Source organism: Neltuma alba, unplaced genomic scaffold (genome assembly GCF_004799145.2).
Source record: "Neltuma alba isolate B1F8T4 unplaced genomic scaffold, ASM479914v2 tig00006629_pilon, whole genome shotgun sequence".
Lineage (NCBI taxonomy): Eukaryota > Viridiplantae > Streptophyta > Magnoliopsida > Fabales > Fabaceae > Neltuma > Neltuma alba.
In genome coordinates, this window is record NW_021634520.1 from 17,178 (window position 1) to 38,903 (window position 21,726).

Genomic DNA, 21,726 nt, shown 5'->3' on the forward strand with positions numbered 1-21,726 from the left:
ATATCCATTTTCACAATTTTGATACCATTAAAAACTGTTTTCAAACACTTCAAAATTTAGGAAGAAGAACGCAATCAAGGGGTTATTATTCAAGCTCTTTCTTATACTTGCAACAATATTAACAGCGCCTCTAGACATTTTCACAACTCTGAAAACACCGTTAACAATTATTTTTTTTTGCAATTTTCAAATTTGGCTAATTCAAGCAGAGCTTCATTATTTAAGCCATAAGTATTCACTCATTGCATCAATTCCAAACCACGAAAAAACGAAAGTACTTAAATAATTACCCCCGTTGGTTGAATTGCCAAGTTTAAAAATTGCAACAACAAAAAAAATCAAGTTGTAGACTGCATCAACTAAGTTGTGAAAATAGTTGAAGGTGTTGTCAATACTATTATTGCAAGTGTAGGAAACATTTTAAATAATGAAAAAAAATGAGTTGTTAATGATATTATGGAATTTGTGAAAATGGTTGGAGGTGTCGTTAATATTAATGCAAATGCAGGAAACGTCGGTCTAACCAATGCATCATTTCTGCTAATTAGAGTGATCTTTTTGGAAGAAAAAAAAAGTAGTATTTTCCTGGAATTTTCCTCTTGCAAGCAATATTGCACTGTTTTTTTTAAGTGCTTTTGGTGTGCACTATTTCTTCTTAAAAAAGAAAGACTATTTTATAGGTATTTATATTTTTCTGTAGTTTTAAATCTGGTACTTATATTTTTTTCTTCCCTTATTAAATCTCTTAACTTTGTTATATTAACATCTTTAATCCTTGTATAAGGTCATACTAACAGAGTAAAATTATAGGACCAATAAAATGAAATTAAAAAAATTAATAAATAGAGAAAACGGCATAAGTATCAAATTAAAAATTGTGAGAAAGTATGCTTACTTGCAAAATAATTTTTTCAACATAAAGAAAAAAAAAGTTACATCCTAGATCCAAACTCAAAGGGAAAGTGGCTTAAAGGGAAGTAATAGGGAAACCACAAGATCTTAAGTGAGATGATAAGGGTCTTTGCTACCTTAATCGAGGTTCAATCCTCACTTTGCGAATGGAGCAGCGTTAAATACTTGTAACCAGCATCCGCCCCTTATATTGTCTTATAGAATGCGAAGGGATTAGTCATTAGATCGCTCTAGTAGGTACCTACGAAAAGGGGGGGGGTGTAATAGGAAAGCATGTGGCGTGAGGGGAAGTAGGAGTTTAAAGTACAAAGTTACACAAAATGTTAGAAACAACAAAGGTTAAATATGGGAAGGATGTACCTTCAACCAATCAAGGTATCCCTTTCACATGCATGGCTTCAACCTCCTGTAAAACCCATGTGAAGGTGACCAACTATCTCTAAAGTATGTGTGCATGTTATGAGATTCTTTTTTTTTTTTTTTTTAAATCATGTTACGAGATTTGAGATTCTTTAACTATTCACCTTTCTTCCCTTTTATTATTCTTCACTTCTAACTCAATTCTATCCATGTTAAATCAAGTCTTTTTTTTCAATCTGTGTAATATAATTCATGATTAAAAAAATGTTCAATTCGAGTGAAGTACAGAGGTGCGCCTCATTGTGAGACTAAATTGAACCGACTGATTTAATAGAAAAACCATAATTCCGGAATTTAGAGAAAATTGAGAGTCAGTTGAAGTTAGGTTATATAAACTAGTCATATTTAAATTCCTAAACTACGTCGATCATTAAAAAAAAAATAGATACCCACAACTACTATAGTTTTAACTTTCTCTTATAGTATTTTAAAGGTATATACATATAAGTGTCTCCAAATCTTATAAAAATAAGAAAAATGAAAGTTCTCAAAATCGCGGGCGAATATTGGTTAATGAAACAAAATTATCATACTTCAAAAAATAAACGTCTGAAAAAATTATTCTCCACCTCGACCTCTTACGATTTTTATTTTGTAGTTGATGCTTGATTAAAATTTCGTATTGTTAGATTCCTCCTTTTGTCTCCGACCATATATCTGTTAAATAATTAGATTTGACAAGATATGATATTTCAAATTATATTCCAATGCTTTAATTTTTTGTCACAACACTTCCAAAAAAAATGAAGAATGTTTTGATTAACGATATTGCAAATTATATTCCAATGCTTTAATTTTTTGTCACAACACTTCCAAAAAAAATGAAGAATGTTTTGGTTTAATGTCAAGTATTTATAGTTAATCAATAATCAAGTAGACAACAAAAAGCTCTCCATAATTAATTAATCTCTAGTTTGGTGAATTACAGAATGTCTTTAAGCTGTTTGGACCGTATTCACGTGTTCAAATCAACATGAATTCAAGAGGGGGGAAGAACACAAAAAAGAATTTCTTGTAGGCCCCACCCATGAAAAAAAAAAAATTCTTTATCAAATATTATATGAACAATTATCAGATTATTGAGATTGATGTACAAGACATGTCTTGTACATGCATTCAATAGAGTGATTAATTTATCTTTGCGATAATTAAAATATTATCATATTAAGAAATAAAAAAAGGATAAATACATACAAAGTAAATGTCATACATGCATACATTGCATATATGCATTATTTTTCTCAACATTTCATTAATTTTATGTAATATATATACTATTTTTTATTCTTAATATAAGAGGTATTTTTTATTCTTAATATTAAAATAAATTAATTAAGTTAGTTATTTGTAATAAATATGAGTTGATTCTTTTACATCATGACTATCATTAGATGAAAACTCCTTAGTATATGTAACTAATAGTGATACTTTAAAAAATAAGTTATAAATCTGTAAGACAAAATGAATTAAAGTCTGATATATATTTAGATGAAGAGGTAGTATAATACTCTATATATATGTGTGTGTGTATAAGAACTAAATATTAGAACCTATCATAGTGAAACACATTTCATTTTGCTTGTTAAAATGGTTAATTTTAATTTCTGGGAAGGTGAGTCTTATGCCTCCTTCACAACTATACGTGGAAGAGTAAACTCCCGAGTAGAACCACATAAATTTTACTTTCCTAACATCTTTGTATTTCAAATTAAAAGTACTTTTTCCATATATATTTGTAATTTTTGAGAAATACGGAGTTAATCAAGTAAAGTACATACATTGCTTTTTTGAAAAATTGCGTAATTGAGCTAAGGGAGACCCTGACATTATCTGTATCTTCCACCTCATCAATCTCATTCGGAAGAACTTTCCAAGAAACACACTGTCCAAATCCTATCTCATGTGATCAAACAAAATCAAATGTGTCTCATTTCGATTCGACTCATATAATAATTTATAGAAGATGCATTGAATGGTTTGTTCATGACTTCTAATCATGACTTAATCATATAAAACAACACTACTAGATTTGACTCTCGGAAAGGTATCAAATTACGGGGGAAGAAAACAAAAAGAGATAAAGAATATATATATTTTTTGCATATTTTTTTTTATAAAAAAAACAACCCTGGTTCATTTTTCCACGGTTGAAATTTTCTAATATTTTCAGTGACAACATTCCAATATCATTTAAGCAATCCAAGATGTACCCAGACTAATTCATTGTTATCGTAAATGACTCCTGTTTAATTTGTATTTATGTGTATAACCATTATATATGGTAAATTCTTGTCCATATATATCACTTTCTTTTCAATTTATTGATATAGAATCATTTTCTCTTTTTTAAAATAAAACACACATCACCCTATATATATGTAGCCCGAATAAATAAGAGGAAAACGAAGCTATATGTTTTGTCATTTCAATTGTATTAACATATAACCCTCTCGTTTACCCATTAGACCGCAATTTGATCCTTAAAAAACCAATGTTACGTGATGATTAACACGAAACCTAAATATATAAATAATTATTATAAAAGAATATAACTGACTTGGCATTCATTACTTTTAATTATCGTTAAAAAACTAACACTAACTATTAAAATAGTAAAGAACTTAGCTTTTAACATGTTTCACACATACTAATAATAAAAAAAAATCTTAAAATGCATTAAAATATAACAGCTTTCTAAATTCATCTCTGTTAATATATATACTTTAAAAAAAAATCCACACTGTACTAAATAAATGACAAAATAATACATGCATGTTAAAATGAGTTGACTTATGAATAGGACTGAGAAAAACTTTCTCTCTGTTTTAAAACTAGGACCAAATGAATAATATTGACCATTAACATTTTAACTTTAAAAAATAATATTGTTATGATTTTAAATTTTTTGAAACAAATTTATGCAAAAAAAATTTCAGATACTCAACACTCTTAAGTCAAAATGTTAGAACAAATTTATATCTTAATCCTACTATTATTTGATCTGTATAGTATGCAATACTGATTCATTCGTATTTAAGAAATAAATAAAATATATCACAGGCGAATAAGGTTGAGGTGTGGGTGTTTCCAGGAAACTGGAAAGAGAACAACGAGTCAAAAAGGGCGAGCAAATGAACATGCCATGTGAGACGCCAACTACGCCTTTGTTTATGATCCATTAGATATCCTTTTGAACACTTCCACACCCTAATCAATCACTACTTCCTGCATATGTAGCCCTATTAATTTAATGTTCATCCATGCATTTGTCTATACTTGTGTGGTTTTATTTGTCCTATTGCACCCCAAATAAAAACAGAAATAAATGACCACATTTTCGGTGCCTATCTAAACTAATAAAATAATTTTGGTGGAAGCTTATATGAAGTCTCAAGAAAAAAATAATAGTCACTAAAAAATTTAATAATAAGTGAATAATATGTAATAACAAATTTTAATTTGGAAAATAACAACAGGCGGTTAATATTGCTTACTTCTTGTCAGAATTTTTTTATTTTTTTATTTTTTTTGTAGGGCGTTATAAAACTGTTCTCATTAATTTTTCTGAGAATATTGAGACAATGTTTGATATGGAGAAAAAACCAAAAATTTTAATAATAAGTGAGCATCATGTAATTCAATGTAAAAATGATTAATACTGCTTCAAGACTTTTTTTTATGATTATGTTATATTTTTTTAACGGAATTTTTATAAACAAACAAAGAAAGAAAATAAACAAATACATTGTCTAATGATGGCCGCCTTATGCTATAAGGCCACATAGTTTAATACTTTTATATTCATCTTTTAAAAATATTTTTGCGCGTATTCAAACACATATTACATAACTAAATAAAGATCAAATCCTTATGGCTTGAACGTTCTCGTATTTGTGTGTGGGGTGTTAATTTGGATTCTTTTTCATCGATTTAATCTTTTAATATATATTTATTTTATTTTATTTTGTTTTGTTTAAAAAAAAGGTTAGATGAGTTGGATCTTGGGAGTTCATCAGGATCAAGACATATTTCTAAGCTTAAAGAACACTTACAGAAATGCTTACAGATCACCTATTAGTAATGTTCTTACATCAGTAACGGAATTTGAATTCACAAATTTATAAGTTACAAGTTGATTTCTTATCAATTGTTGATCATATATTTTATTTTCTATAAAAAGCACTTGCTTGATCCAAAGCAGTGTATATAATTATACAACTTTCTGGACCAATCTATTGAGACTGAGAGGGGCATGGGGCAGTGACCCCATGGCATAAAAGCTCTTGGATCCATCCATCTTATCATTCTAGCATTTCCTTCAAGTGAAGATTTGCCATCCCTTCTCACAAAATTTTATAAGCAATTTTTCATTATGTATTTTATTGTTTATTGTTGATTTGTTCATCCACTTAAAACTAATCGAATTTTACTTTGTACTAGCTATATAGAAACAGAGCATTAATCGGAATTTAAAAATGAGTTACAATGTTATATAAGGAATTTTATATAATTTTTTTCTATAAATAAATAAACATATACGCACTCAATGTGTTTTCAAAATTTTTAATTTTTTTGTTGAATAATTCTATGATGGGTTATTTGGTTAATTGAGTAAATTAAATTTTTGGCATCTGAAGTGCTTATAAACTACTTTCTGAGCCCGATTGCTAATTTTTCATGTTTGGATAAACTTTTGACTAATCTTATTTGTAGGCAAAAAGCAGTTTTTTTCATAAAAAAAAAAATACAATTGCAAAAGCAACTTAAATTTGCTTATGACTAATGTAAAAACAATTTATATTGTCTTTATACTTTTTTATGCATATTCTTCATGCTTCCCAACAAGTTTTTAGTTATTTATTTTTAATGCTCTCTTAAATGAAAATAATTTTTAACATGATTTTTTAATAATAATTTTAATATTTAATATTATTTTTCATTATATATTTACATAAATTGTACATAGCATATCATCAAATTGACCATTTAATATTATTTGGTCCAAAAATTTTCACATTACTGTCATTTCTAATCTAAATACATTTTATTCATTAAATATAATTTCTTCCTATTATAATAATTTAAAACAATTATATTATGTAAATATTTTGGTCATTTTGCCACTCAACCTGCTTTTTCAATAATAATCCTAATTCTGCTTTTACAAAATTGCTTATTCATAAAAGTCAATCTAAATATAAATCATATTATCCAATATAAATTTTTTGAAAATCAAATTAAAAGTAAGCTATATTTTCCATTCAATCGGACCTTCATAATGCAATCACATACATTAGAAAGTAACTACAACTCAAACACACACAAAAAATTAGTGGACCCCATAGCCCTACATAAAATCTCCTCATGTTCTATGGGGAGCCCTTAAGAGGGGCACTTTCCTTCCTCCTGCCCAAAAATACAATACATAAGAAGAAAACATTTTCGAGGTATTTATATTTTTTAATTTTTTAATTTTGTATGTATGCATTTTTTTCTTAATTAAATCTTTTATTTTGCTTTGTTTATACCATTCGCCTTTTCACAGAAGCTAATAGTATTGACGGAGTAAAATTACCGGAAGTAGTAGCATAAACAAAACAAAATTAAAAGTTTTAATTAAAAAAAATAACAAATAGGTACCAAGCTGCAAAATGTTTTTCCATATGTAAAAAATTAAGGAGTATTTTAAAAGGGATGCGCATGTTCCAGTGCTTGGCCTACTCACATGGCTTCTGAAAACAGAAATTACGGAAACACCCTTGTCGACCGCTCTGAACTCCCATCTACCTGTGGGGACGCCATTGGAACTCAAACAGATCTCCATTTTCAGAGGCATCGAATCCTTCTTCCAATATGTTGCTTCTGCTGCCTTCTTCCCTCCCTCGTACCTAATCTCATGATCCCATAAAATTAACACATTAAGTCCCACTATTTAATACTCCTCCGGTCCTTATTATAAGACCCAATTTGACTTTTTATTTGGTCCTAATTATAAGACCCAATCCATTTTTTCTTTTATTTATGCATTTTTTTCCAAGATAATCTTTCTAATAATGATAGTTTTAGCCAATATACTTAATTAGCAAAGATATTTTAGGAATAACAACACTTATTTATTATAAATAACCAACTTAACTTACTTCCTTAATCTCCTCAAATAAGTCAATTGGGTCTTATAATTAGAACCGGAGGAGTATTATTCATATTTTAATGCTACCGCTAAGCCGTAACATTTTTTTAACCACTTTTCATAGAATCCATATAAAGGGAAAAACTTTGTTGTAGTACAAAACCTTTTTTTTCCCCTATATTATTTTGCAAGCACCAGCTTGTGACTAGGCTTTAGTTTTTCACTAGAGGTAAGTCGTGTATTGTATTATCTACATATGACTACTTGTAGGTGATTTCATTCTTTCAATGTTTGATCCAAAACAAATAATTTGGCCCTTAATTTCATGGACAATGCCACATTGCGACTTTTAGATTAATTTATTTTAAGTAATTTTCCAGTGCTTAATATAAAAAAAATAATTTATTAATTTGAGTAGGTTAAGAAAATTAGTTAAGTTAGTTATCTGTAATGAATATATACTGTATTTCCTAAAATATATTTACTAATCATGTGTATTAGTCAAAACTATCATTTCATGAAATATTTAACATGTGCAATTACTATAATGGATATCTTGAGAAAAAATAGATAAATATGAAAAATAAAATAAATTAGGATCTTATATTTAAAATCAAATTAAACATTAAATTAGTTCTTATATTAATGACCAAAAATAGATAGTAAGAACTAAGAAGTAATAAAAATATTGATTAAGTTTGTCTCGTAAAATGTAAAAGAACTTTTTCAAGCTAATTTTATTTGTATAAAGATAAGGCTATTTTGATATGCATGCATTCGAGCAACTTGTCCTTAAAAAAAATGGATTTTTACATTCACCAAAAAAATTATGTCATTCTTCTATTTTAAGTGTAAGACTCATTTTATATTATAAAATTACACTAAAAATGAGTTTTATATTTACATTGGAGGAGTATGATTTTGTAAAAATACAAAAATAAATATTCAAGCAAATTGTTTTTCCTATCTAAGTATTGCGAACCTAAACTTTGTGGATGGAATCGTATTTTAAAATATCTCAATTAGATTTAGCAATATTTAAAATAAAAATTGGAGATGAAAATTTAATCAGCAAATGGGCTTACCTAATTTTTTGTAATTTTCCTAAATCAACATATATTAAAAAATACTTCATGCTACTACATCAACCTTGATCTTGTAAACTAAAAAAGTTGTGGACATGGCAGCGAATTTTCCTTGAAACCAACCCTTCAAATATTACTCGTTTTGGCTGGGCTGGGACAGCAGCGAATAAATACAAAGAAGACAGAGAGATTAGGCTGTCGAAAAAACAGAGCTGAGTTTTAATAATTGGGCCATTAATGTTGTAAGATTGAAAGCAACGCATCACATTTTATGCAGCACACAGCCTCCCACAGAAGAAGAGATCTGCATTTCGTCTTGTTCCTTTCTTCTCCATCTCTCTCCTTCTTCACTGTTCCATGTTAGCTTCCTCCTTCCCCACCCATGGGAAAGACCAGCAAATGGCTCCGAAGCATCTTGACCGGCGGCAAGAAAGACAAGGACAAAGACAACAAATGTTCCAAAACCACTGACATCATTCCTGAACAAGATCGAACCCCACCGACCACAGCTCCCAAAGAGAAACGACGATGGAGCTTCCGAAGATCCTCGGCCTCATCGACCACAACGACAGCCGCGACGACACCGACCCCCGCTGAGTCAAACCCTGTCGCTACTAACTCACCGACAGATATTACTGACGATGAGCAGCAGAAGATGAGACAGGCCCTGGCCGCCGCAGATGCCGCCGCACAGGCTGCCGCCGTTAGAACCGCTGAGGAAGCTGCGGCCATTAAAATTCAATCTGTTTTCCGTTCTTACTTGGTACATCAATCCATCGGAATCCTTCATAGAAATCATCGATAATATCATTATGAATCACAAATTGTTAGTCGGATTTCTGAAACCAGTGTTTGGTGAATTTGGGACAGGCGAGGAAGGCGCTGTGTGCGTTGAGAGGATTGGTGAAATTGCAGGCGCTGGTGAGGGGTCACTTGGTGAGGAAGCAAGCGACAGATACGTTGAGAAGAATGCAGGCTCTGGTGACGGCACAGGCAAGAGCTCGAGCTCATAGGATTCGAATGGTTTCATCGGAAGATCAGAACTATAATCACAGACACTCGAATCACAGAAGACCGCTACCAGAAAACATGTTCACGCAGATCTATGATGATGTGAGTTTTCTTAATTCCCTCATTAATTGTCTTCAAATGATAGATAAGGTTAATGGGTGATGATCTCAGGGTGAATGAATTTGCAGAATAATGCCGTGTTTCTTTCGCTTACTCTAGTCAATCTGCTATGGGAATAGATTGACCATGTCTGGTCTTCAGTCGGTGGACGAAATGTGATTTTTTTTTTTAGTTGCTAAACACGTGTGAACATGTTTAAAGGTTGTTTTTTTTTTTTCTAGTTCTTCTTTTTTTTAAAAAAATTAAATTGAATTAGTTTATGATTTGATTTATTAAATTATGCTTAGATTTATTATCAATCTAAATTTTAAAATTTAAGTATAGTCTTCTAACAAAGTTTAATATTTAAGAAAAAAAAATTGGAACATATGGTTGATCTATTGATGATCTTTCCTATTAATTAAAATGAAATTTGCTGAATGCAAAGGTACTTCAAATTTATTTAAGAATCCAAGTGCATCCTATTTTCAGCGAGTAATTCTTTTTCAATTCTGTGCAATTTATTTTTAATTATGTGCAAAGCAAGAAACATTTATACATAGTTAAAAGTACATTATAGACAATTGAAAATGAGTTATACCTGTTCCAAGACATGAGTCCTTAGGTATTTTTGGGCAATAATTTTTGAAGTGAGAAATTTTTTTACTAATTTTCCTTAATTAAATCTTTTATGAAAATTAACTAAATTCTTTCTTTTTGTGAAATTTTTAATGTAGGAAATGGACATGAGCCTGGAAGAGAACATCAAGATAGTGGAAATGGATGTATGTGAGACCAAAGGTGACTCTAGAAGGAGAAGAAACCACATCAACAACAATAACTTCAACCCAAATTACCATATCACATACTATTCCCCAAAGGAAGAAGCCCATCGGGCTGCCTCTCCTAGCCCATCAATTTTGACAGAGATGAGCCCACGGGACTACAGTGGGCACTTTGAGGACTGTACTTCCTTTAGCACGGCCCAAAGAAGCCCACAACTATATTATTCAGCCATATCCGGGCCCGAAGATCTAAAACATCTTCCTTTCACCTTCCCAAAACCGCCACCCTATGCAGAATCAGTCATGTCCCATGACTATCCTTTGTTCCCAAACTACATGGCCAACACAGAATCTTCTAGAGCCAAGGCAAGGTCACAGAGTGCGCCAAAGCAGCGGCCGCCGGAGACATTTGAGCGGCAGCCAAGCCGACGACGGGCTTCAGTGGAAGGGAGGAACGTGCCGAGGCCCGTGAGAATGCAGAGGTCGTCTTCTCATGTGGGCTCCACAGCGCATAACTACCAATATCCATGGTCCATGATCAAGCTTGATAAATCCTCAGCTTCACTGAAGGAGAGCGAGTGTGGATCTTCCAGTACTGTTCTCACTAGTACTAACTACTGCAAGTCCCTTGCTACTTTTGATGTAAGTGCCTCCTAATTCTCCTCTACATTTTCAGTCTTTCTTTCATCATACACGATTTAATTCATTGAGAGATGGATTTATTAAGAGCCAAGTTCATCTCTCAGCCATCTATTTATAACTATAATAACTGATAAAACCGTCTTATAAATAGAAGATTATAGGTTCGATCCCCTTTTGTAATCTCAAGAAGCAAGTATGTGCTCATCTAGTTCAAAAAATAATACTAACTATGATCTTAATTATAAGGCTTTGTTTATAGTCTATAAATAACGTCTTGTAATTAGGACCGGAGATAACAATTACTACCTTCGGTCTTTAATATAAGACCCTATTTGACTTTCATTTTGGTTCTAAATATAAGACCCCAATCAACTTTTTCTCTCATATTTATATATATTTTTTCAATGTAACCTTTTTAACAATGATAGTTCTAGTTAATATACTTGATTAGCAAGGATATTTTAGAAAAGACAACACTTATTTAGGACAAATAGCTAATTCAACTTACTTCTTTAATCTCTTCAAATTAGTCAACTAACTCTTATAATTAGGACCGGAGATAATCATAAAATTCTGCTATACTAGTATCTCACTGCTTGTGTTTGTTTATGATTGCAGCCTTATGGAGGAAGGTACTACTAACCAAACAAATTCCTGCAAACAAAAAGGGACCAGTTTTGCAGGAACAATCATGGGTTAATAATGTTCAATTGTATTGCAAGACCCAATTATGTAGAGATTTGTTTTCTTTTCTTTTTATGTTTCTTTGTTTTTTCTTTTTAAAATTTGACCATGTTTGCGAATTGTTTCGTGAGGAAGACAGTTTAGCAGGTTATTATCTGTGTGTAAATTTTTTTCCCAGTAATATATTTCCAAGCAGGGTTGTTTATTCCGCCCGTTTCCGTCCTTATTTCTCTTTCCGAAGCTTTTTTTTAATTGACCTTCTTAACGCCTGATTGCCTTTCTTGATTCCAAAAATTGAGCATAATGAGATAATAAAAATTATATTTCCAAATTCAATATAAATGAAATACTTAAGAGGCAGGAGAAGAAAACCAGAGCCCGACTTAGTCATATTTTTGTTATAATTTTTAATTAAATACTACCTCATGTCCTTAATATAGAATTAATATTAATTTGGTCTTAAATATAAAACTCCAATATATTTGTCTTTCATATTTATCTATTTTTTTTCAAAGTAGTCCTTATCGTAATTGTACATGTTAAAAGTTTTATTAAATGATAATTCTAGCTAATATACTACCTCTGTTCCTTATTATAAGAGTTTGTTTGACTTGAAATTTGGTTATAAATATAAGATCCCAATCCATTTTATCTTTTATATTCATTGATTTTTTCAAAGTAGTCCTTTTAGTACTTGTACATGTTAAAAGTTTCATCAAATGGTAATTATAGCTAATATATATAATTAACAAGGGTATTTTAGGAAAGAAAATACATATTTATAGCAAATAACTAACTTAACTGATTTTCTTAATCTTTCTAAATTAATCAACTAGGTCTTATATTAAAGACTGAAAATAGTACATACTCCTCCGATTCTAAGTGTAAGACCATTCTACTAGTATGTATAAAGGTCTTATATTTAGGACCGAAGAAGTAGTTAGTAAGAATATTTTTAGGGAGACGACACTTATTTATTATAGATAAATAATTTAACTAATTTCTTTAATTTACTCAAATTAATTAACTAGAATAAAAGTACATTTTTTAACTTCACTGAATGGAACATGAAAAAATAAGTTACTATTTATAATTTATAAACTAATTTAAATTTTTATAAATTTTATCACGCACACTGACATCTAATGCCAGATTATTTGAAAGTCTTTAATTTAGAAATTATTGGAGTTGAGTTATTACAAACTCCAATTTAGGAATCAAAATAATAATTAAGGAAAACTTTTAGGACCAAAATTATATTTAATTAAAAAAGAAAAAGAAAAAGAAAAAGACAAGAACTTAAACCGCGGGGGCGGGAGATTGCGAAGAACAAAGACTTGGTGGGAAAGAAAGCATATTAGGAAACAGGAACGGTAAAATTTGTGTGTCTCAATCACAATTAAAATCAAAGCTGAGTTCATAATTACTTTCCAACGATCACAAAATCTAAAATCATCTTCAATTTTCGGAAACTTCAATCCCTCTCTCTCAATTTCCTTCTTCCTCTCGCTCTGTTCGCTCCATAGCTGATAAAGCTCTCTGTTTCGTTGCAATGGCTTCCACTTCTACAAAATCAACCAAAAACCCAGGCAAAGGAAGGCGCAAGATCGAGATCAAGAAAGTGGAGCAAACCAGCAAGCGTTTCGTCACCTTCTCGAAACGCAAGTTGGGTCTTTTCCGCAAAGCCGCCGAGCTATCCCTCCTCTGTAACTCTGAAATCGCCGTCGTAGTGTTCTCTCAGCACGGCAAGGTCTATTCCTCCGGCTTCCCAGACCCCGACTCGGTCATCCGCCGCTACCTCTCCGGCACATTCTCTTCTTCCTCGGACCCCGCGTCGGTTGGTCATGAATGGGAGGAAGAATCGGCGGTATCGTCGCTGAGGCGGGAATACGAGGAGGCAATGAGGGTACTGGATGACGAGAAGAAATCTCTGAACGCAATGGCTGATATTCCCGGGTCGAGTTCTGGTCCCGGGTCTTGGTGGAACCGCTCGGTTGGGGAGATGGGTTTGAAGGAAGTTGTGGAGTTCAAGGAAAGAATTGAACAGCTAAAAAAGAATCTGGTTGCTGCGGTGGAGAATAAGAAGAAGGAGACGGCGGCTTTGCTGGCCAGTTCCTCGTCGGTGCCGCCGCTGCAGACGACGGCCGAGGAGTGTTTGTCCACCTCTCTGATGAATGACGATGTGGTTGCGACTGATCAAGGGTGGGATTGGGATTGGGATTCCTGGAATGACATCACAATCAGTAATGATTCTTCCATGGTTGGAATACTGATCTTGGACAGTCTTATTATTAACGCGTAGGATAATGATTATTAACTTGTTGATTAATGTTTTGGCGGGAGATTAACTGATTAGGAACTCGTGGATGTTGATAATTTTGGTTGATCATAGATTTGTTCATTTATTCTTTGATTTGTTTCAGTTCAGGATTTGGAGAAGTTAGTAGAATGCCCATTCTTTTGTTGTCAAATGCCTCTTGTGATTTTATTTCTTTCAATTTGTATTATGGGCATGGACGTATGGTTTTAATTACAATACCACAAAGGCAATAATAACGTCCAGAAATATTCTGGATTTTTGTTTGAGTTACAATTTTGGGTCCTATGAAGACAATTATTTGAATCTCTCAGTTAAGGATCAATCAATCAATCAAGGGATATCAATCATTTATTTTATTTTATTTTTTCTTCCAGAACAAATGTCGTTTACTTTTTATATTCTTAGCAGGTTTTTATGCCAAAATCAATTGAGCATACTGTGAGGAAGGAATCATTTTTTTGAAGGGGGGGGGGGTTCATTTCCATGTGTAAAATCTAAGTATTTTTTAATTGTAACCTCAAAATATAATTTATTGTTTAAAAATTATAAATTAAAAACCTTAAATTTATACTCCCTCCGTTCCTTATTATAAGAGACAAATAACCGAAGTACGTTGATCAAAAAAACAGTTAAAGTTAGTTAAGAACAATTAATGTATAAAAAGTATAATTTTTTTTCCAAAAATGCCCTCATTAATAAGGAGAGAGAGCATGAGAGAGAACAATTAAATTATTAAAAGAAAAAGAGAAGTGGAAGGGAGAGAGAGTGTGAGTTGGAGATAATAAATATGGGTAAAATAGTAAATCAACACAAAAAAGTAGAGACAACTTGTAAGTGTCTCTTATATATAGGAACATGGCATAAGCATCAAGTGTCTCTTATAATAAGGAACGGAGGGAGTACTGTTTAAATGAAATTTGAATGGCGCAAATATCATTGTATTGAGCATTGAATCCCAAACTACTCACTGACCATGGCCAACAAATTCTTATTAAAATTCTTAACATGTCTATTTGATTATTGAGTTTTTTTTTTCCCCTGACATGGTCTGGTTATGAACTTCAAATTCTCTGCTTTGCTTGAAATTAGAAGCAATATATATTATCACACATGGAATAGTACGGTTATCATTATATAAAAACTTCAATATTCATTCTCTTTAAAAATACACTTGCTGTATACAACTCTGAATTGTAATTGAGATGAATTTGAGTCAATCTCTTCTTACAAGTGATTTTCAGCGAAGCACGTTTGTGAACAAAATTTCAAGCCAAATCAAAGGTCCATCCTATCAAAACATTCAGAATACAAGTAATTCTCAACGCTAATAATAATGTAACAAAGACTTCAATATTACAGAAACTCTATCTGAAATAAACAAAGGGCTAGAGTCCCCCAATCACCAGAATATGAATTGCAACTTGAAGGGCCTGGACTGTTTCAAGGAATAATGAAAAGTTGAGGGATCTATCCGATAAAAAGAAGCTTCATCATCATCATGATATAGCCAGCATTATATTCCAAAATTTTCCCTACAAGACATTTGTATCATCTCGGTATTCTGGGGAACTGCACAATTCCCATGAACCTGTAGTTCTTTGTGTTCCCAGAGGGGAAAAAAAAAGCACAAACCAAATGATGGTAAAGGGCTAAGAACTAGGCAGCTTTTCTTTGAATAAACGTGGAAGAACTTCATGAGCACCAATGTCCAAGACTTCTGGGTCCCTGAAAAGAACACACACCAGGGGGGGAAAAAAAAAACTATAAATCTCAATGTTTGTCTCGCCAAAACTCAGACGCAAACGCTCAATGAGAAAGGAGCTCTGTCTGTCTGTCAAAAACCTTAATTAAGCATAATATCACACCAATCCTATGTTCGAACAGAGAGAAAAATATTATGGAGAGAGAAAAAAGGCATCGGGTCCAAACACTTTCCAAAACCGGAAAGGCTTAGAGAGAAACATGCTTGCCAAAATTGCTCTAAAGGAGAGAGAAGAGACATGGAACCTACACCTTTTCATATGAATATTGTCACTGTGAAATTAGTCATTTTTTTTTCTTGGATATCCGAACATAAGAAAACATTTAATCTCCACTTTTTCTCTTCCCTACATTTTTTCTTCTCCCATTCTCTCTTCATCCAAACAGAACATGCATTCAACAGCGAGGTCTTCATATTATTATTAACAATAAGTACATGCATTTCACAAAAGGAGTCATTTTCATGTCTATGCTCAACATGGATTGAAAACTTGTGTCAAACACAATGTAACAGCACAATACTATTTAACAAGTTTTCGAGTATCATGGCATTGGAGAAATCAGATGAATATCAGTAGCCTAAGGACCCTCTGCTTTAAGTACAACATGAGCCATTCCTGTAAGATTTCTTAAAAGCCTCACGATTCGTGGATGCATATGGAATTTTCCAAACCCACCTGAAGGCTGATGACAATGCTCTAAAAATACTTTGAATAGTATGCTTGAAAACAAGATTCATGCAACAAATCTATGCATCACAAGCCCAGGAATTCAAGCAAGTTATATAAGAATTTTCTTTTAAGAAAAATTAAGTTTGGCATTTATTTTAGGATACAAACTACAAACAAGTTTTAAGAAAATTGCAATATGTTTATCACAAGTATGTGGACAAGAAACATGAATACTTCGCATCATGAAGCAAGGGTAAGTAACAAAAGTGTAGTATTGTTTCACAACATTTTATGCGGATATACTGCATGTCGATGAGATTATCCTATGGATCTTGGCATTAAGGGAAAAGATATGAGCACGAATTAGCTGCAGCTAGGGGTGAGGGCAGTAATGTTGCAACTTTGTGTTTTAAATCCTCCATTTCAGACGGGGGAGTTCTGTTTTTAGGTTAGTGAAGGTTGTTTGGGCACGAACTGGCCACTTGAAAGTCCAGGGGCTTATGTTCCGTATTGCCGTTCTGTGATGTGTATTTTGTGCTGTTCCTTGTACTCTGTAACTGTTATTTGATTGTAATTTCTGTGTATAGGTGCGTGAGGGAGATGGGATTGGCTTGAACCATTATTTCCCTTGTAATCCAACTCTATTATTCAGGAATGGCATTATCAGTCCCGCACTGTCCCTTGTCTGTTTCTGGTTTCTTTTTTTCTTTTTTAAATTCAAGCTTAGCAGAGTTGAGGGTTCCATCACAATCAGACCGAGGCTGATCAAAGATATCTCCCAAATTTCAAGCCACATGTGGTAAAGAACATAACTCCTACTAGGCTCCCATCTCCTCTTCCGCATCCCAAAAAATAAAACAAATACACCAGAAATAAAATTCTGACATTTACCTGCTTATTATCGCATAAATTCATTTGGAAGAAAAAAATAAGTAGGCAATCCAAAAATAAGAAGAGAATAAAAACTTATTATAGCAAGTTGGCAACCTTTCCTAAATTTACTTGTTAATTCCACAATATTACCCATTATAAGTTACTAGATTATATTTTCATTGAATACGCTGCAAATTGCAATCGAGAGAGGGCAGAAGAAAAACCTGCATAATGTCTGCCCCATTTCATTGGAACTGGCAATAAACCAGAGCTTTCTTAGCGAAGGTGACTCAAATTGAACAAAGAAACCATCATTCTGCCCATGTTTCCATCTCCTTGATCCTTGGCCCTTCCAGACCTGCAAACACAGAATGTAAACTTCGATATTTTGTTGCAACTGAGACGCTATGTCTGGACTGTTAAAAAAAAAAAAATCAATCTATGGCCACATCAAATCTAAGGGGTTTCCAGTTAGCAATTTAGAGGAAAACAAATGGCAACAATGTTTTACAAAGAAAAGTGTATCAGTAACCTCACCACCTACTGAGACCCACAGAAGTATGCAATTAGCAGTGGCAATTCTTGCACAAAATCTTTTCTCCTTTAGACCAATCAATTCCAAACTTTCAAATGCATTAAGAAATCAAAATTTACCTGCGGATAAGCAATTATGCTTTTGGGAACAACCAAACAAGCTGCTCTGGAAAAGGAGTCCTCGGCGTATTGCCTCAGAAATGAAAAACAGCTTCCATGTGTATGTGGTGATTCAAAGGCCTGATACACCAGACGACATAAGAGTATGGCCATCAAAGAAAGAATACCATTGAAAGAACAAGCTAAATTGCACGTGTGCATGTCTCTTTAGAAGAGAGTGTATAAAGGAAAGGGGACCAAAAGGGGGGAAAAACAATGAATACCACAACAAGAATTCTATTTAAAATTAAGAATTTTCACCTTATCAATATTAACAACTGGGGCATATTTATCAGTTTGTGTCTTTTCTTTATCAAGAAGGAAGTAGACTCTAGGATCCACGGTAGAAGAGTTCCGTGCCATGATTTTACAGCTGTCTCCATGGTCTCAACAACGAAAGAAAACAAGTCTTTCCAGCATTCTTCAGATCCATACTTTCCAGACTGTATGAGGAAGACAAATAGTCACTTAAGAAGTGTTCAAAAGAATGCATGATATATGAGGGCGTATTAATTACTTTAGTCCTTACCATCTTATATATGCTAATGAGAAGCCACCCAAAGTTGAAACGGATAAAACAAAACATCTCAGAAACCACAAATACAGATCAATTAATGCAAAAGTGCATCCTAGAAAATGTACATGCACATAAAGCATTCCAGAGAATAAACCAACAATATTTCATTAAATTAACAAACAATACTAACCAATTCAGGTTTCAATATGTTTAAATGCTTGGTCATGTCAACATTAGATCTTTTATTCTCCACTTCTTGTGCTCGATCTCTATCTTTTGCTAGCTGGTTTATCTTCCTTATCTTCTTTGATACTTCCTGACTCTGTGGGTTATACTGCAAAGCCATCTGAAAGGCAGCTAAGGCCTACAAATATTGAAAAGCTAGGTGCATTAGAAGAAGAAACCCAAAATTATAGGGACTTACACAGCGTCCAATCAGAAGCAAATAGGAAGGAAGGCTGCATAATGTACATCATCATATCGTTTCATGGCCTCAAGTACACATCCTTTCCTAAAATGCCCCTGGAAGTGAATTCAAGTAACACCGCAGAGCATATTATTATTTCTATTATAATCTTCAAACAAAATCAGGCTTAAAGAAATCTGATATACGTTTACCTTTTCCCATTCAGGTTTTAGTTTTATTGTCATCTCAGCATCCTCAAGAGCTTTCGTAAGCTTATCCAGTTGCAGCAATGCAGCTGCACGGTTACTGGTAGACAATGTACAGAAATTTCATCAGGGCAAGATGCTTTTTATTGGCATGCATGGCATGGAACATGTCTCATCGTTGAAAGACATGAAGATACAAACTACCGCTTTAAAATGCATAAGAACAAACAAATCATTAACTGGAAAATACACCAAACACATTTTATTTTAACAGAAACTATTTATGCCTTGCCACATCGCTGGTATATATTATACCTGATGCAGTGAATGAAGCGGCTCACTCAAAAAAAGTTAAAACAGAAGCTATGAAAATTTTATAGGTCTCAGCATTAACAGAAAATTAATGTCAAAATAATAAGGGAGCCCATTTGCATCAAAAAACTAACTAGGGGAATTAGATAAATTCTTTGATGACAATGCTGCATGCTATTGCACTTCAAACTCAACTTAGTAACAAATGTCAGAATTATTATCCCCTGTGGCTGTTAGAAGTTCATGAGAAATGCCAACGCCTAGACAGAAATAGGCCAGAACTCATGAGATAACAGTTAATTTCTGTAACAAGGGGGAAAAGCTCGTCCATTATAATACTGAGTGCAAGTGATATGGACAACAATCAACACATAACGCGGTACTCCCAAGCTCTCACACCCAATGGACCAATATTTCGGGATGGACACTTGCATTGCATTAAGTGGCGATTTAATTGAAAGCTGACTGATACAGAAAGAACAAACTTAGAAGGAGCAACTTGGAAGAGGGTTACCCGGAACCCAAGGGTCCAAGACCCACTAAAGCAAAAGCTGCCTACATGGGAAATCTCCATAGTAGGAACTGGGAAGGAACTGCATGAAAAGCATCCAGAACAACCAGAGAAAACAAGCAAACACCACCAAGAGTGGTTTGTCACAAAATTCCAGCTCTCAAAATAAGTGTGCCACGATATGTCTCACATTGTACAATCATCAAAATATAAAATGGAAATTGTGCCTTGAAGTCCACCAACCCAAGAGGCTACTCTTTTGCTCCTCTCTTGGCTCAAATCAGATAAACTAGCTCACTTGAGTCATTTTTACTTTACATAGTCCACCTGGTTGGAAGGAACCAGAGGCTCTCCTCTGCGGATACTCTGCAGCAAACTGGAACTAAAAGTTCTAAAATCCGACTAACCCAAAAAAAGAAAAAAAGAAAAAAAAAACCACTAATGCAGCCACCGATATTTTTTTTTAGACAACGAACTCACAAATTTAACCAAAGTGAACCGAGAACCCAGATCAACAAAACAGCAATGCGCATATAGAAGAGGATAACAATTTGAAACTCAACAATTCAATCCAGTTAAGACCAAGAATACGCCACAATAAACTAAATCAACAAAAAGAATGTCGCGTACGATTTGGAACACGCGATCAATCATGCCATGAAACCACAAAACAGTCGATAATCGATAAAGTTACAAGATTTGCAAGGAGGTACCTATAAAGAGTAGGGTTTGAAGGATCTTGCTTGATAGCTTGGGTGTAAAGTGCTGCGGCTCTGAGATACTTTCCTGACTTGAAAAACTCATTGCCCTGATCTTTCAGAGACATCTTTTCTCCTTCCGCTGAAGCTGGGGCAGTCGCCATTGGTATTCTTCTTTTCAGGGAAGACACTCAACAGCGAAAATCTGGAACTTGACTTCTTCAATTAATCTCAGAATTGCGGAGCCAACTCACAAGTCACAATCTTAGTAGGGTTTTACTGAGATGTTTGCTTCCAGCGCTTTCTTTATCTTCCGAAGTTTGGATGCATGCTTATATATAATTGTTCACCCTCAAGCTGAAAAAATTGATTCTCAGTAGGCAGTGGGAAAGACAGCTTTACACGTGACGTCTCACACGGATACAGCGGTACAGCCTTTGGACTGATACCACCAATGTAATTAAGTTTTAGTTTTAAGTTTTAACTTTTAATTTTTATTTTCCCTCTAAGTGATGAGAAAATTTTCATTAAAAAATTTAAAATTATTAAATCTCAAATTAAGTCTAGTTCTCATACTTTAGGTTTTTCAACACTTAATTTGCAAATAACACTATATTTTTATTAAAAAAATTTTATTTGCTATTTAATAATTTCAAATGTTTTGGTGAGACTTTCCCCAAACAATATTCAATGGATATCAATATAAAAGTACAAAAAAAAATCAATTAAAAATGCTTGTTCAGAAATCTTATTGGTCAATAACCCAACATATTTTTATATACAAAAAAATTAGTGGTATTCTAAAAATTTTCGTGCACAAAAAATACCAATAGTTGAGTTTAAATATTTATAACTAATAAAATTTCCAAACGGTTATTTTTAATCAATTTGCCCATGAAAAATAAAAAATCAATACCAATTATATGTATATGTCAATATCTATTGATAATAACAGTATCATTGTTAATAAACACCTTATTTCTTTAAGTT

At 32.9% G+C, this 21,726-nt stretch overlaps 3 protein-coding genes across 3 annotated transcripts; 2 read left to right on the forward strand and 1 right to left on the reverse strand.

Annotated features, from left to right (window-relative positions):
* The first annotated feature begins 8,763 nt into the window (after positions 1–8,763).
* Positions 8,764–11,918, forward strand: LOC114750740 (protein IQ-DOMAIN 14). The gene is made up of 4 exons (XM_028939344.1): positions 8,764–9,310; positions 9,418–9,660; positions 10,395–11,084; positions 11,703–11,918. Exons 1-4 carry the CDS (start codon positions 8,930–8,932, stop codon positions 11,724–11,726), a joined length of 1,338 nt encoding a protein of 445 aa, XP_028795177.1. The 5' UTR covers positions 8,764–8,929; the 3' UTR covers positions 11,727–11,918.
* A 1,402-nt stretch (positions 11,919–13,320) lies between these two features.
* LOC114750739 (agamous-like MADS-box protein AGL62) lies at positions 13,321–14,070 on the forward strand. The gene has a single exon (XM_028939343.1). The coding sequence runs from the start codon at positions 13,321–13,323 to the stop codon at positions 14,068–14,070; it is 750 nt and encodes a 249-aa protein (XP_028795176.1).
* A 1,189-nt stretch (positions 14,071–15,259) lies between these two features.
* LOC114750742 (stress-induced-phosphoprotein 1-like) lies at positions 15,260–21,051 on the reverse strand. Its single transcript, XM_028939346.1, is given in 9 exon segments — positions 15,260–15,813; positions 17,618–17,751; positions 18,048–18,167; positions 18,348–18,434; positions 18,437–18,529; positions 18,794–18,967; positions 19,075–19,125; positions 19,222–19,315; positions 20,752–21,051. Coding segments are annotated over 9 exon segments (978 nt in total). The 5' UTR covers positions 20,901–21,051; the 3' UTR covers positions 15,260–15,737.
* Positions 21,052–21,726: the final 675 nt, after the last annotated feature.

What these genes read in the sequence shown, in the direction of transcription:
- LOC114750739 (XM_028939343.1), top strand. Translation starts at nt 13,321, where the DNA reads ATGGCTTCCACTTCTACAAAATCAACCAAAAACCCAGGCAAAGGAAGG.
- LOC114750740 (XM_028939344.1), top strand. Translation starts at nt 8,930, where the DNA reads ATGGGAAAGACCAGCAAATGGCTCCGAAGCATCTTGACCGGCGGCAAG. An exon ending in TCACGCAGATCTATGATGAT is followed by an intron (nt 9,661 to 10,394) that starts GTGAGTTTTCTT and finishes TTTTTAATGTAG; the next exon opens with GAAATGGACATGAGCCTGGA. An exon ending in AGTCCCTTGCTACTTTTGAT is followed by an intron (nt 11,085 to 11,702) that starts GTAAGTGCCTCC and finishes TTATGATTGCAG; the next exon opens with CCTTATGGAGGAAGGTACTA.